This window comes from Populus euphratica, unplaced genomic scaffold (genome assembly GCF_000495115.2).
Source record: "Populus euphratica unplaced genomic scaffold, PopEup_1.0 scaffold403.1, whole genome shotgun sequence".
NCBI lineage: Eukaryota > Viridiplantae > Streptophyta > Magnoliopsida > Malpighiales > Salicaceae > Populus > Populus euphratica.
Genome location: NW_011500081.1, coordinates 325,629 through 341,532, shown reverse-complemented (window position 1 = coordinate 341,532; position 15,904 = coordinate 325,629). Strand labels below are relative to the sequence as shown.

The window sequence follows — 15,904 nt, the reverse complement described above, 5'->3', positions numbered from 1 at the left end:
AAAGAAAAAAAACTGCAAAGCTAAGTTCTCAACAAACTCAATATTAAAAAAATAAAATCGACAAGGATATTTTAAAAAAAATCAAAAAAATCAAAACAAAAAAATTTGTGTAGGGAAACATTGTAGAAATTTATAATGTTTTGTAAGAAAAGCCACAATTATAATTCTCAATTAGCTCAATATAAAAAAATCAATAAAGATAATTTTCAAAAAAATTATAAAAAAGATCATGCAAGAAAACATTATAGAAATCTATAGTGTTTTTAAAAAAATATAAAGTTAAATTCTCAATCAGTTCAATCTCAAAAAAAATAAAATAAAAAAAGATAAATTTTAAAAAAATCATTAAAAAAACAAAAAAAAATATCATAAAAAAATCCATCAAAAGAATTTGTAATAATTTACAGTATTATTTTGTCAAGAAAGCGATGGCAATTTCGTTTTAGAGTTTTGTTAATATAACTGCAGCGTAGTTTACTTATTTAAAAAAAAATGATTTTAATGTCTGAAGTGTTCAGATTGCCGACAACATATTTCAGATATTTATGTCTGAACTGTTCATATTGCCGACAGCATATAGACTAATCTCATTTTTTTTTTTTGTTGATTTATATTATTACCTATAAAATCACAGGTTGTTTAGAGGAGGAGCTATTAGCTCATAGTAGAGTTTCCTTTTCTTATATTTATTTTTTTGCATTGTTATTAATTCACTGTTGAATATTATTCAAGTCATCATTTCATATAAGCTTTAAAAAAAATCTGTTCATCTACGAAGAAGATCTCGAGCGTGATTAAAATTGCAATATTGCTTATTTTTTAATTTTTTTAAAAAATATATCAAAATAAAATTTATTTTTTAATATTAACACATGAAACTAACTAGAATAAAAATATTAAAAAATTAATTTTTTTTTACAATGACTATAACACACTGTTCACTGCCAAAACGATTAGCAAAACAATCAGTTTAAAAAAACGAAGGTATCTATCTATGGTGAAGTTATCCGCAGCCAAAAAACACGTGTCCTTTTTCTTTACATCAAAACGACACGTCTCCATATATAAGCAACACGTAGCACTCGCCCTCCATGACCCAATCAGATCAGCCTCCAACCCATGATGTCCTCCAAACTTCTCTATAAAAATCATTCAGAAACTCCTCAAAACAGGTGTGACATTGAAAGCCCACTAACTAATTTCAACCATAGAAGCCGTCTTCTTCGTTAATTTCCCTTTTGCAATCCATTGCTAGCCTCACAATTCTTGAGAAGTCTCTTGTTTTTCCTTGGTAATTGACGCTTTGTGTTGTTTTTATCTTGTTGGGGGCAGTTAATTGCGATAAATAATATGACTCGTGGAGGTGGCTTTCCGATATGTGTCCAATGCGGCACAACCAGCAACCCTTGCCGGTGCAAGGTGGTAGGTCCGACTCTTGGGTTCTTGGCGTTTGTGGTCGCGGGGGTGGTGGAATGGCCAGTTGGGGCAGTCGTTTTTCTCTTTAAACGCATGAAGGGTCGGAGGATCATGGCCCATCCTGCCACTGTCGTTTACCCCCGAGTCACGCATGCAATCCCTATCTAATGGTTACTTTGGACGAGGGTTTCTGTGGCTGGTGTTGCTTGCTTTACTTGCTTTGTGCGATGTTAAATTTTATATATCCATAGGAGGAGGAAGGAAAGGAAAATGTAATTTAGATGCGTGCTGGTTTTCTTTGTTGTTGTATTGTGATCGGAAACTCAAATAAATGACAGTGTCTAACTTGCTTTTTATGGATTGGTGTTGCTTACTTGCCTTGCGTTCGTTCTTCCTCGCCGCATGATTTCTAATTCTAGCATGGTGATTCTTTATTTTCCTCGACATAAGATGTTGTTGTAGTTCTTAAGTGAATAAAAAGACGTTGAAAAGAAACATTCTTTTCTTATGTCCTTGTCCTTATCTATTCTTACATCCTTATCCTTCTAGTGAGCTAGGATTATAAATTATATTATTATAACAATAGGAGAATAAATAGGAAAATTTTATATAAAAATTAAATTCTTGATAATTATAAAGATCAATTAAGCGTTAGCAAAGTCCGAACCTGGAAGGCCAAAATTTGAGTTTTTAGTGTTGCTTTTTAATTTGGCGAGGCTCGAACCTATGATTTTCTGCGCTAACTAATTGAGCTATAGAATAAAGATGATGCATGGTGTGATTAAATAAATATCTAGCTATTTATTTTCTCATATGAACAATTAAACTGATTTTTTTTTATTAATTCTCAAAAGCGCAGGGAATAACAGGAAGTAACGAGCTTTAAAACACCCCTCTCCCTTCGAAGGTGAAAAGAAAAGGAAACACCCCTTTTAGTTTACTCTTTTCAAAGAATGGAAATACCAAAGAAAAATAATTTTTACATTGATGGAATGCATGGATTTGAAGGGATCAATAAGCACTTTTTTTTTCATCGATTTGCCAGCAAAGAAAGTAGAGATTACCAGGTAAATCTTGAAGAAAATGTATCCATGCTTCTTGAGAAATATGCAAATAATGAACGAAGAATCAAACAAATGCAAGTATATTGCATACATTCATCTTTGCACTGAAGATGATGATTCAGATACTCCACTGTTTGTAATTGAATAGTCGAAGGACGAACTCTATAAACACTACAACTAGCTGGGTGCATTTTGATTTCTCAATCCATTCCTTAATTGAATTACGTAAACTAAAAGTCAATTTTGTGTTAAATTTGGCATCTTTAATTGTGTTTTCTAAGGATGATAACAAAAAAAAAAAAACATAAGAAAAAAGTTAAAAAGGATGGAATTTAAAGTAAAAAAAATAAAGGAAAAAAAGAAGAAGAAAAAGTTTACCAAAAAAACAAGAAAAATAAAATAAAATAAAGTTTGGCAAAAAGGCAATGAACCATATTCTGAACCTGGGAGGCCGAAGTTTGAGTTTTTAGTGTTATTTCTTAACCGTTAAGATACACTGGAAAAATATATAAGAAGAGTCACACAAACTAACCAGTTGAGCTATAGAATAAAGATATTGCATGATGATTAAATAATTATTTAACTTTTAATTATTTATTTATTCATATAAATAGTTAAACCATCCTTCTTCTTCTTCTTCTTTTTTTTTTGTTAATTTTCAAAAGAGTGGGAAGTAACCAACTTTAAAACACCCTCTTAGTTGAGGAAGGAAATTTAATGTAGTCACTTCAGAGAATGGAAATATTGAAGAAAATAAAATTTTACATTAGGAAGAAAATTGATGGAACGCATGGATTTGAATGGTCTTTTGTGTATAGATTAATAAAAATCTTGGGAAAATAAAAAATATTAGAAGTAATATGAAAATAATACATTTTAAATACAATCAAATAATGGTAGTGGTACACGACCACTATTAAAAATAACAATTATTTTAAATTTAATATCTTCTTTAAATTAATTAACATATACAAAAATAACTAAAATCTTAGAATTAATTGCCAAGAGATACATGTAAGATTTCATGGTTTGAAAAATAAGTTGATGTGACATAAAAAATAAAATAAAAGGCATATTAGAGCTTTATTTTTTATATTTTCAATATAGTAAAAAAAACTCGATTAAATTATTTTACTTATATATTAAAAAACCACTAAATATGCTCATGATTGGTTAAATATTTTATTTAATGTTAATTTAAAGATAATCATGACCTTATTTAATTACCTATATAATAATTGAGATTTTTTTAATAATATCAAGCATGTCAAAAAAACAGAATCATCAGTGTGTTATGTTTCTGACAAACTATTTTTTCTTTCAAGTTTTTTATTATTTTATTCTCTTTCCTGCCACGTGATTGTATTCTATTTATTTCTTAACTATTGAATTACTTTTGACTATTAGATGTTTATAAAACTTTGAGTTGAATTTTGTTAATATTAATTAATTTACAAATGACATATTTTTTGAAACATGATTAAAAAAACAGGGTCGGAAATCAATGAAAGCCATTGCTTTGATGCACGCTTGAATTTGAGCAATGGTTTAGCAGGCATTCGAAGAAGAATCTCAGTCAGAATATCTTTGTTACTGCCAATTGTCTCGGCTGAAGATTTCACTTCACTGGTTCTCATATCTCCCATAAATTTAAACAAGACTGGAATTTTACGACAAATTACTCAGTCAATGTTGCAGCAGATTCTGCCTTTACCTGATATTTCAGAAGAAAAAAAAACCCTCCATCAAAGTATTGTATGGTAATCAGACCCCAAATCGATTAGACAAACGAAAGAAAGGGGAAAAAACCACATAATAAAACGGAAAAGAAAATCCCATATTTTTCCAGAGAAAATCTAACTTTCATCATCTGAGATTTTTACCAGGAAACTCTGTAGGACATCAGAAGTTGAGGTTTTTCAATAGACAAGAAGAAAAACCCTGCTCTTCTCCTTCTGAAACTCAGCAAATCCTCTTCAAGCTCTCCGGTTCTTGGAGTCTCCACCCTATTCCTCTGACGATAGAAATCACGATGGGGCTGGTGTGTTGTGCTCAGGCTGTGTCTGCTAATATAGTATTTCGAGAATGTTGTTACAAGTGCCAGTGCTAGAATTCCCGCTACAATCGAAAGAGGGAGGCAAGAACATCTAGATTTTGGATTGAGATAACTGGAAAATAAGTGCCAGTACTAGAATTCTTTGTAATCCAAGAACTTGGCCACCCAAGTACTTCTTCGACTATGTACATTATTAATGTTAAATTGCTAATGTTGCAGTTATCTCCCTGCAAAGCAGCAATTCGGTGCGTGCTTGAGTCCAAGAGGATGTGTGGTTTTTGTTTTCTTTTTTTTGCTCATTTTCATGAGAAATTGAAATTACAATTGGAAATGTACCATAAAATTAGGAAAGGAAAATTAGTTTCAACTACTTTATTTTGCAAATGAAATTAAAAAAATATCATGGTCTAAAAAAGAAAGAAGATGGGATTGTGATGTGGATACTATTTTTTTAATTTCTTGAAATAATTATTTTATTATTATTTATTATTGGGATTTTATTTTAAGTATTTTTTTTTATTTATGTAGGGTGTCTAGGCCACTTTACGCGCACCACGACTAATCCACACGGTTCACTGAATATCCTGCAAGCCCAGTGAACAGGTAAGGCACCACGAGAGTGATAAACGTGCATGGTAAGGTTCGAATCCAGGTGCGGAAGAAAGGGACAAGCCCCTCCCACCGCTAGGCTATAACTTTATTTTGTTTAGAAGAAACAATACAAGTTGACTTCTGTTACACATGTAGCAGCTTCTTCATTATTTTTTGCACAATTGTGTTATTCTAGCTTCATTGTTTTTTTTTTTTTAATAAATGCGGGTGTTAGGATCAGTTTATATACATCACTATTAATTCTTGAATCCAATAAATATTTTGCCAGTTTAGTAGATAGGCAAGATATCATAAGAATGACAAACATATATGCTAAGATTTGAATTCAAAATACTTAGATAGAAAAACCCTACCAAAATTATTAGGCTACAAGCCTCGGTGCATTTCAACTTCATTGTTATTGTTACAAGATGTGCTAAAAAATAATTTTTAATTTAATTATTCAATTAAACTAAAATCTTAATAATATATTTTAAAAAGTTATATTTTTTTAATAAATTAAAATTTTATAATGATTAAGATAAAAAATGACTTCAAATTGCTTCCTAACAAACAGAGATTGAAAAAAGTTTTAAGTAATGACTCGTATAAGATTGAAAGCACACTTATACATTGCGTTAGGCAGGGGTTGATAAAAAAATTAAAAATAACATATTAAATTAAAAAAATTAAAAAATAATAATTAAAACAACTAAACCATAAAAAAAATCAATTAAATTGATTAAAATATTTAAAAAATTAATTAATTCAGTTTTAGTTTTATAAGTTTAAAACTAAAAAACAAAAATATTTAAAAAACTAATTAATTCAGTTTTAGTTTCATAAGTTTAAAACTAAAAAATCATATAGGATCGAAATTAATAACCGAACCAAACCGAAAAAACCAAACCAAACTAAAAAAACTAAGTCAATCAATTGAGTTTTGGTTTTTTTTTTAAATAATTAAACCGAATCGAACCGAAACTAATCAATTTAAACTGGTTTTGATTTTTTTAAAATTTATTTGGTTATTTTTTCAGGTAAAAATCAAACCAAGTTAGAAATAATTACCCCTATTCCTAGCTTTTGGTGTGGGAAAATTACATTGAAAATAGAGAGCAGTGTAATCGGAGTTGTGCTTGATCGAAATTAATTCCCCGTAATCCTGGAGATATTTGATTTCTACCTTCATCACTGGAAAAGATTCTGGCTTGTCCCTATTTATCCATCAGTTCTATATTCTTCTTCCCTGCCTGCAGTCAGTCCCCAAGCATAGGGCGATATAGAACTCTCCATGTAAGGAAATCAGCAGAAACAGTTATGCAGGCAAATCTTTAAAGAAACATAGAAATAGAAAGCAAGAATCACAAGAAATCCTTATTCTTAATTCTCAATCACAGTTGATTACAGTGAGCCGATTAATTGTAAAACTAGATTTAAAAAATCTCTTAAAAAAAATATTTAAATTTATATATAATAATCAAATAAAAAATTATAATTATTTTATAAAATAAGTTGTTCGACATTGATATCTTTTCTTGAACTTGAAGTTATTCATATAATTCAAATACATATTTACTTGTAAAAATACAATAAATTCAATTTTTCATTCAAATACAAATCAAGCAAAGAAAAGACTAAGATCACAAAATTAAGCCGATTATTGATAGAAATAGAGACATCATTCAAAAGCATTTTGTAGTGGAGTATGAGTTTTTGTTTCTGTATTTTAAAAATATTTTATTAATTTTAAATTAATGTATTTTTAGTATTTTTAAAATATTTTAATGTACCAATATCAAAAATAATTTTTAAAAAATAAAAAAAAATATTATTAATATATATATTTTAACATAAAAAACTATTTAAAAAATAACACCAATCAAACTTCCAAACAAACCTATAACATCAAACCATCGGGCACGGCCCAAGTCAATGGTCAGGTCAACACGAACTTGTGCAAAACGGCAGAGCCACATGGCTCTTCATCCAATCAAATAACGATGACTTGTTATCTCAGTCGTCAAACAAAACGGCCACGTCATCAGACGGCTTGACGAAATGTTGACTTGTCGGGTCCTCTTTCGTAATTTTAAATGGCTAAGGTTTATCCTATAAGTGGTGCTTGGCATGGCATTTGCTGGTGATATGCAAATCAAGCTTTGATTCTCAACTTCTCCTCTCCTTATCCTACTCTGTTTTCTTCGTCCCTCCGATTTCCATGGCAAGGCCTCTGTTAGCCATGCAAAACCATTCATTTCTATCAAATATCCCAGTCTCCAATTTCATTGCTTTTATAGCAGTGCTTGGTGTCTTTTCTCTTGTAACTTTCCTATGTGCTTCTCATCACAAAGCAAGAAAATCACATAGACAAGGAGACGAGGAGAGTGTAATTTCACATTCAAGTGAGAAAAGGCTTCTTTCGAAGATAAATAGTGATATTAGGGAAAAGGCTCATTCGATGGTGAAGATGATTTCTTGGAGGAAGCTGGAGCAAGATGGGGATTGTGATGATGGAAGTGAAGAGATTTGGAGGAGGTCAATCGCCATGGGAGAAAGGTGCAGGCCACTGGATTTCTCAGGCAAAATTATGTATGATTGTGAAGGAAATCTTATTCCTGATCATTCAACTCAAAGAGACGAGTAAAAAAATTGCACCCTTGGAAAAATTTGAGGTATCAAACATGGAGAGGTTGTTCTTCAAAAAGACAGATTTTTTTTTTTTTGCAGGGGGCTAATTTTCAGAAATGCAAAAAAGTTGTACAAAAACAAGGAATCAAAGTGAACGGAGGTCTAGCTCTTTTCATGATGACATTTCTGACTCTGTGTAGCTTGTGAGTTGACTTCGTATCTTTTAGCCAGATCTTATTCATAATTATCGTTAAGAAATTAAATAATTTCTTAATATTTTAGTATTTTTTTTTTCAGTTATAGAGCTTGCCGTTTGGCATGTGTTCAAAAAATATTTTTAAAAAATTTAAATTTATTTTAAGGTAATATATTTTTAATATTTTTAAATTATTATTTTAAAAATAATTTTTTAAAAAATAAAAAAATATTAATTATATATTTTTCAAATTAAAAACATTTTAAAAAACGATCACAGCAAACTAACGCGTTAAATCCTCGACATGCTTGAGAGGAGATATTCCCATTTTCGTTTTTCTCTGGCCATCAAAACTCGTCAACATTTATGGGAATCATGCATGATTTTATTTATATATAAAAGGATTCAAGGGGGCGATCAGGAATAAGGAATTAGGGCTATCCGGGATGTTCATGAGTGATATATTTTTTTATAAATATTTTTAAATAATATTTTTTATTTTTTTAAAATTTTAGTTTTAATATTAGTATATCAAAATAATACAATAATAATAATAATAATTCTAAAAAAAATTAGAATTTTAGAGAATCTCTGTTGGAGCCGCGCGATGGGTTCATGACTTTAGTGTCTCCCTTTTCCTTCCCTTTTCCTCCTCGTCCACGGTTGGGCCAAGTGGATTGGACTGGTGGGGCCTGCTATTTTCTTTCTCAAATCTTTCTTCTTCTCCTTTAGTGGGCTTCCAACCTTCTTCTTCGATGGGCTATCAACCTTCATTCGGACCCTTGGGCTTGGTTTGGGCCCTTGGATGGCTTGGTTAACTGAGCCCTAGGGTTTAGTTGGGCTTAGATTTCACCTCTCCTTTTTCTTTTTCTCCACTTTAGTTGGGCTAAAAGGAAAAGGTTCATGTTCGGAATAATAGAGGAGGGTTATTTAGTAGGTGTCCATGGAGAGTTGAGTCGGTGAAGAAGGTTCTGTTGGGCTCATTTGGAGATGAGAGGTATGACTGAGCCCAGAAGAAGAAGAAGAGGGTTTCGGTTGGCCCAGGAAGGAGAGTGGAGATTGGGCTGTAGGCTACCGTCTTTTTCCCTCTTCTATTCCTCCGTTGGGCTTGACTGTCTTCCCCAATAATTTTCGGCCCATTACTAAACTTATTGTTCACTTTAATGTTTTGAAAACACATGTTCTCCTTTTGAACTCTTAATTGACAAACTTATAATTTTAATCAAGATAATTAAAATTAAAATTGAAAATTAAAACTAACAAAGCTTCGTTATTTTCCAGTTCTTAAGTTTTAAATTGACAAGGTATTACTTTCGCATAACTAATAAACAACTTTTAGTAATCTTAATTAAGGCCAAAATGTCATAAAAACTATTCTTATTATCATATATATGTTATATATATATAAAATAAGGAAAGCTTAAAAATGTACCTCTCCTTATCATAAATGCCTTAACCCAGAACATGCCTTTATCTATGAATATTTTTTTTTCCCATCTTGGTCCCTTTTTTCTTTCTTTTTTGTTCTTTAACATTGCTTTGATCTAGACCGGTCTTTGTAATTTATTTTTATATCTATATATAAGAACCTTGCAGTGTTAGCAGAATATTTCCTTGTTTGATTAATGCTTAATTTTAAAAAATAAAATTTAATTTTAATAATTTAAAAAAATTAAAGATTTGAAAATAAAAATTAAATAATTATTCATTTTGTATGCTAACATCATGGAATAATTTGCATAGCCAAGGAAATATTTTTTTTGTGCTTACTCAACCTTTTTATCTAATTTGATTCTTTCATATTGATTTTTTTATGACTTGATAGTTTGTTTTAGTCTCTTAATTATGTGGTTCTCATAATATTGAGGAAGAATTTTATTATTCAATTTGATTTGATAAAATAAAATAAATCATATTGATATAAAATAATTAAGTGTTAAGTTATCTAAATTAAAATTAATAAAAATATGGTTAGCCGGAAAAAACAGGCATCACAAACTAATTGGACCATATAGAAGTTAACTGTCGTGTTCTCGTAGACCAAGTGACTGTCCTCTAAGATAGAACACCACTCTCTATATTTTTATTGGAAGTGGTGCAATTAGATCTTTCTGGTGGAGCAGCGAATGTGATGGTTTGTGGTGAATGGTAATTCCTTTTTTTCTTTTCTTTTTATCTCCTTTCTCTTTTCTCTCTCTTCTGTTTATGATTCACGTTACTTTGTAAAAAAAAATTTATCTTGCCATTTTGTTTTTATTTCAAATTTGATTTTTATTCTTTTGATTTTTTTCCTTGTTTTTGGTACCTTTTTAAAATTGATTTTTTTTTAATTTTATCTTTCAATATTAGGTTGATTAGAAATTGAGTTTTATAATTTTTTCCAAAAGTGTGATCTCAATCTCATTATCCAGATTTATAAGTTTGAAATGTTAATCCTAGTTGACATTAATATTTTTATTTAGATTTTTTTAAATTAATTTTTATTTTTAGTTTTAAAAATCAAGATGCTGAATAAAAATCTTAGGTAGGCATTGCTTCTATAAAAAAATATATATTAAGAGGCTCATAGCCCATTTTATTTCTTAGTTAAGATCCTCCAAATTATTAGATTTATTTTTTTATAGTGACATAAATAATTAAAACAGCTAGCTACCACTTTATCTTTTTAAAAGTTAATCCTTCACTTGCATAAATAACAAACAACTTTCAATAACATTAAAAAATATCTTTTTCAAGATTTAAAAAAAAAAATCATTTGCTTTACATATTTTTTAAAAAAGACAATATCGTTTGGCTCTACATAAAGGACCCCATAGAAGGCACAAACACTTATCTTAAAGTAACACATTTAAATTTCCTTGTAATATTTTATATTACCATCATTTATTCTATAAAAAGATCCATATTTCCTCTATTTGAATCTCCACGACTAATATTTTTTGTATTAGTTTTAATATAAATTTAAGTAAGGTTCTTTTAAATCTTACTTTCAATACATTTATTTTAATTTTATTTAAGTATGGTCCATGTTTGTTATGAGATTATATCATTATTAGACTTGCCTCTTAATTCAAATTGTAAATTTATATATTTTATATTTTGTTTTCAAAAACAAGTAGATCAGTTGGAAATCTACAATAAAATTTTAAGATCATTGTAAGATATAACGACACTACAGATTTATTTATATATTTTTGTTGTTTAAAATTTGTGTTTTATATTTTGTTTTAAAAAACAAGTATTTAAGTTAAAATCTATAACTAGATTTAAAATCATTTTAAGGTGTAATAACACAACAAATTTGTTTATGTTTTCGTGTTATTGAAAATTAATGTTTTATATTCTGTTTTAAAAACAAGTATACATGCAATCAAAGTGAATTAAGCTCAATGTCTGTTTTGCATACATAATTCTTGTCACGCTTGATTAAAAACAATTAATGTCACGGATCTCTTCTCATGGGATTCTGTTGGTTGTTCGATTCACAAGACATACCTAATTTTGAAACTCTAATCAAAACGAAAGCAAAATGTACCCAACTTTTGACCCGTATTCCACGCAGTGTATCTAATAGAGAATTCTGTCTTTTGACTTCAGAATTTCGAGGAAAAGTGATGGTGAATTTGTCTTGCAAATTCAACCTGTGGGACGCTAGTCTTATATGCAATGATGTCCCTGTACCTGGTCTAAGAACACCATGTGAATGTAAAACAAAAATTGAAAAAAAAAATTCTTAAAAACTCTCGATTTTCTTAATTGAGCTTCCCCCTGTTTGGAATTAGTTATCTATCAATTTCATGCCCATTGCACCACTGCAAGTTTGATTGATTTAACTTCATTCATATCAGGTTGCATTTGCAATCTATATGAGGGTCCTGGTTTCGAATTTGGATCAAAATTTGCATCTTCTTCGCTGTTTAATTGATCAAATATTGAAAATTAAGGTTTCGTTTATTTAGTATTTCATGACAGAAAGATATTTGTTGAAGAGATAAAGATGAAAATAAAAAATATTTTGAAATGAATTTATATATTTTCAAAAACAAACATGTATTTTCCATCTTCATTTCATCTGCAACAGTAACCAGACACTATTTAAATAATAAATTACATTATTGTTGGTTTCTAGCGTCAATAAAATATCAGTCAATGACTATTTATAATATCGTGTTTTAATTAGTATTTCATTATTTATTCTTCTTATAGAAAAGTAGAAGGTAGGGCTGACATTGCAGCAAAATTAGAAAATGCAAACGTGATTCTGGGATAGTTTTAAGTTTCAGGGACTTGAGTAGAACATTTTACAAACTAAAGAAGGAAAGTAAGCTTTATCCAGTAACTCTCATATCAGCCCAGCTCAGGAGATTGATCACCCTGCTGGGAAACGACAGTGTCCTAAGGTCTGTCCTCGTAGAGATGGGAAATTTTCTCGTAAGAAAATCTTAAACTGAGCTATAACCACACCCTAGACGTGCATTGGGATGCACAACTATTACACCATATCCATGCCTAAATTCTGGCTATTTATATTTGCAAAAAGAGATGATGACGAAGTATGTACAACGATAGCTGCCAATGACAGTCTGCGGCTAAAATGAAGAGGGACTTCGTGGAAGCACACCATGTCACCCTCCATGCTTTAAACTAGTTAATTTGCTAGTGAGAGGCAACAGCTAAACGGATTTCCCCTTCTTCTGGAACAAAACTCACTCGTTTCTGCACATGATCAAACCAAAAATGTCAATATATAGTGTCCGAAATTCATAAGAAATTATGTGTAAGGGTTCTTGTTAGGGCCACTAGGGCATAATAAATGACGGATATGTAGCTTTCAAACCATCAATTCGAAGAAAGAGAGACTAATTACTAATTAATGTCAACCAATGCACACATGACTATATATCTACCAAACAAGGATCAACAACCTACACTATCCATGGTGGTTGGAACAGCCAAGAAATTAATTAAAAGGTTAATTACAAAGGTATGTGACCCTACAGGAGTAGGCTTAATTTGTTTTTAATTTTTTTATTATCATTTATTTGATAGATCCTTGAAATCTACCACTGGTTTGCCTTGAAAGGGTCCTCTCTCTTTGGTGACTAGAGCTTTTAAGGGTGGTGATGTTCGGTAGCATGTCATCTCTTTGTTCGTTGTCCCCTAATCTTCTTTCTCCTAGATTATGAATTTAGTGTATATAAGAAAGAATCACAGATAAACTATAAGCAATATTCATCAAAGATGACCACTGATATTCTAATTTCAGAGTTTTCATTTTTCCTATTCTTTTGTTTTCTTCCGTTCACTTCTAATTGCCGGTGTCAACTGGGGGCAATTTTTCAGAGAAACTGGATTTCAAGAAAGATTATCAACGTTAAATGTCATTTCCTTGGTTCTGAAAAACTTGAGTGAATTTTGACGTATATCCTGAATTAAAATGCTCGGAAGAGATGAATAATCATGCACTTTGTAGTTAGTAGCTCAGTTATTGAATAAGAAGAACCCGCTTTTAAATTCTAAAAAGAAAAATGAAGAAAAAATGGAAGGAAATTAAAAAAAATATGTTCCTTGTGAATCATAGGTCGACAAGATCACAATTATCCAAGTTGTTTTATTCGAATAAGGATTTAATTTAAAAATATATTGTCTCTAAATATTGCTCTGCATTCTCCCTGATTTGCAGCATGACTCTCTTGAAACTAATTAATTCAAAGCCGTATAGAAAACAATCAGCTTTAATTCAGATGTAATCATAAGTGCGATATCTGTAGCAAATCTGCCTAGCAACTACAAAATTTAGATGTAACTATAAGAGATTCACATGATCAATAGCACCAAAGCAAGGGCAATGCACATGCAGCACATGAAAATTAATTAAATTAAAAAACAACTAACACACACCTTTGTTGTCTTGAAACTCTCCGTAATGCTGCCAAGCTCCGGCTGCCATTGCACTTGCCGGTTGTGATCATGCTCGCCATTAGCCTCACCGGAATTGTCCATGTAAAGATCAATAATCTTCTCAGCCACCTCTACTTCATCTTTGCTCTGCTCCACCAATTTCTGCACTTGTGCCTTAGGCAGCCTCACCTTTACCCGAACCGTGTTAGGCCCGTCGGACGTTTGACCCGACGATGATCTAACCATCGGAATGTCAGAAACTGATCTCCGAGACAACATCAAACACTCGAGCCGATCTTTGGCACTCATATGTATGCCTGACTGAACCCTCCTGGTATTCCTAGGATCTTTTTCCTCAGGAAACTTTGGCAACTCTACTAAGAAATAAATTTTCTTGGCCTTCAACTCCTGTTGAGGCTCCAGTGGTTTAGCTCGAATTCCAAAGTGCTTGACAGCTTCGGAATCCAATAATACATACCCTGGATAGTCCTTAACTACATCGCTGGCTCTTGCTGGAGTCTTTAACTTGAATGTGTCACCATTGATCTTCATCACCTTTGCTTTCTTCCCTCTTCCTAGATTGTTTCCCATCTCTGGCTGTGAAATGTGTTACTATCATAAAGTGCTACGTCCGTGATAATATTTATATGCCTAGTCTAAAGATGTTAAAAAACAACTTGATGCTATAGTTAGTAACAGTAAGTTTGAAAATTCGGCGAGGTGTGAATCTGTGGAAATTCTCTCTACATATAGAAAAGTCAAAATAAGAATGTGAAACTGAAGTGGGAAAACTCAAAACCATCACGACTAAGTTTTGATTTATGGAGAGAAATAGAAAAGAATTATTGGGTTATTACTCCGTTAAGGAAATGTTATTACCACTTTTTTTGGTTAATTTTCTGATAAAGAAATTTAATATTGCTATATTTATAAGGAGAACATTAGGAAGTTTTCTTTGTCTTTCAATCATTTCCATTTAATATATTTATTAAAAAATTCTTGGCCTACAATCTCTCTGCAATCCAAACCAATGATATTTTTAAATAAAATAATAAATTAAAAGTTTTTAATATAATTAAAAAGAATCAAGTGAAATAACATGCGAGATTTAAATTTATTATGTTTTAAAGTGTAATAACTACGACTAATCAGCCGATTGGATATAATTATATAATCAGTTAATTATTTTATATAATAACGATAATTTTAAGATTTTTTTAAATATATTTTATGAATAAAAATATACATATTTTTTTAACTTCTAAATTTAAAAACAAACTTTGATTGAAATTTTAAAAAGTTATTATTCACATAATAATTTTTATATATAATTCTGAATAGTTATACATGAGTACATCATAATTAGAAGAGAATTTATTTCAAACAAATTCTATGAATAATCTAATATATATATTTATAGACCAATAAAATATATTTAAACTCAAGAGAAGGTATACTTGTACTAAACTAGAATGAAGGCTAAAAAACTATTACTTTTGATTTGACTATTAAATTATATTTAGAGTTTTACAAAAAAAAATTGTAAATTTTTTTTAAATAGTAATGAATTTGCTACTTCAACTACCACATGTTTAGATTTTAAAATAGTAATAAAAATCTTCATCTAAATTTTAATTTTGATAATCTTATGATTTTTTAATAAATTAGTTGATTTGATATAAGATATCAATCAAAACATTTTCACAGTTTCGAATGTGAACATAAAATAAATGTTGTGCTAGGAAACGTTACATTCATATAAATATCATGTTTCCCAACAGTAACATTTAAAAGTATACTACTTTGCCCTAACTTTTTTTTTGTTTTTTTTGTAGTAATTGCCCAATTTACACCTAATAAATGGAGTATCCGAAGCCTCCAGAGGTGTTGCCATCAACTTTTTGAGAAGCCCATCAGGCGAAGGTGATGAGGAGGCAAGATTCCTTTCCCATCTTGTCATTCACAAAGCGAAACATCGTGGGCCGTGGGGATGAACTTACTTGGACGCCTTCAGAAAAACTGGATACTGGATACGTACAAAAGTAGATC

At 30.3% G+C, this 15,904-nt stretch overlaps 2 protein-coding genes across 2 annotated transcripts; one reads left to right on the top strand and one right to left on the bottom strand.

The window, feature by feature from the left end:
* The first annotated feature begins 1,096 nt into the window (after positions 1–1,096).
* On the top strand, positions 1,097–1,772 carry LOC105108825 (uncharacterized). Its single transcript, XM_011003291.1, has one exon. It carries the CDS (start codon positions 1,351–1,353, stop codon positions 1,582–1,584), a length of 234 nt encoding a protein of 77 aa, XP_011001593.1. The 5' UTR covers positions 1,097–1,350; the 3' UTR covers positions 1,585–1,772.
* Positions 1,773–12,194: 10,422 nt separating this feature from the next.
* Positions 12,195–14,585, bottom strand: LOC105108824 (uncharacterized protein At1g66480-like). Its single transcript, XM_011003290.1, has 2 exons — positions 13,856–14,585; positions 12,195–12,670 (listed from the first exon to the last, which is right to left on the bottom strand). The coding sequence occupies exons 1-2, from the start codon at positions 14,444–14,446 to the stop codon at positions 12,611–12,613; spliced, it is 651 nt and encodes a 216-aa protein (XP_011001592.1). The 5' UTR covers positions 14,447–14,585; the 3' UTR covers positions 12,195–12,610.
* Between the last annotated feature and the right edge of the window lie 1,319 nt (positions 14,586–15,904).

Bases quoted from the DNA above. Each gene is read 5' to 3' on its own strand.
- LOC105108824 (XM_011003290.1), bottom strand. From the start codon at position 14,446: ATGGGAAACAATCTAGGAAGAGGGAAGAAAGCAAAGGTGATGAAGATC. The intron at 12,671-13,855 runs GTGTGTGTTAGT...GATCATGTGCAG, and splicing joins AGAGTTTCAAGACAACAAAG to AAACGAGTGAGTTTTGTTCC.
- LOC105108825 (XM_011003291.1), top strand. From the start codon at position 1,351: ATGACTCGTGGAGGTGGCTTTCCGATATGTGTCCAATGCGGCACAACC.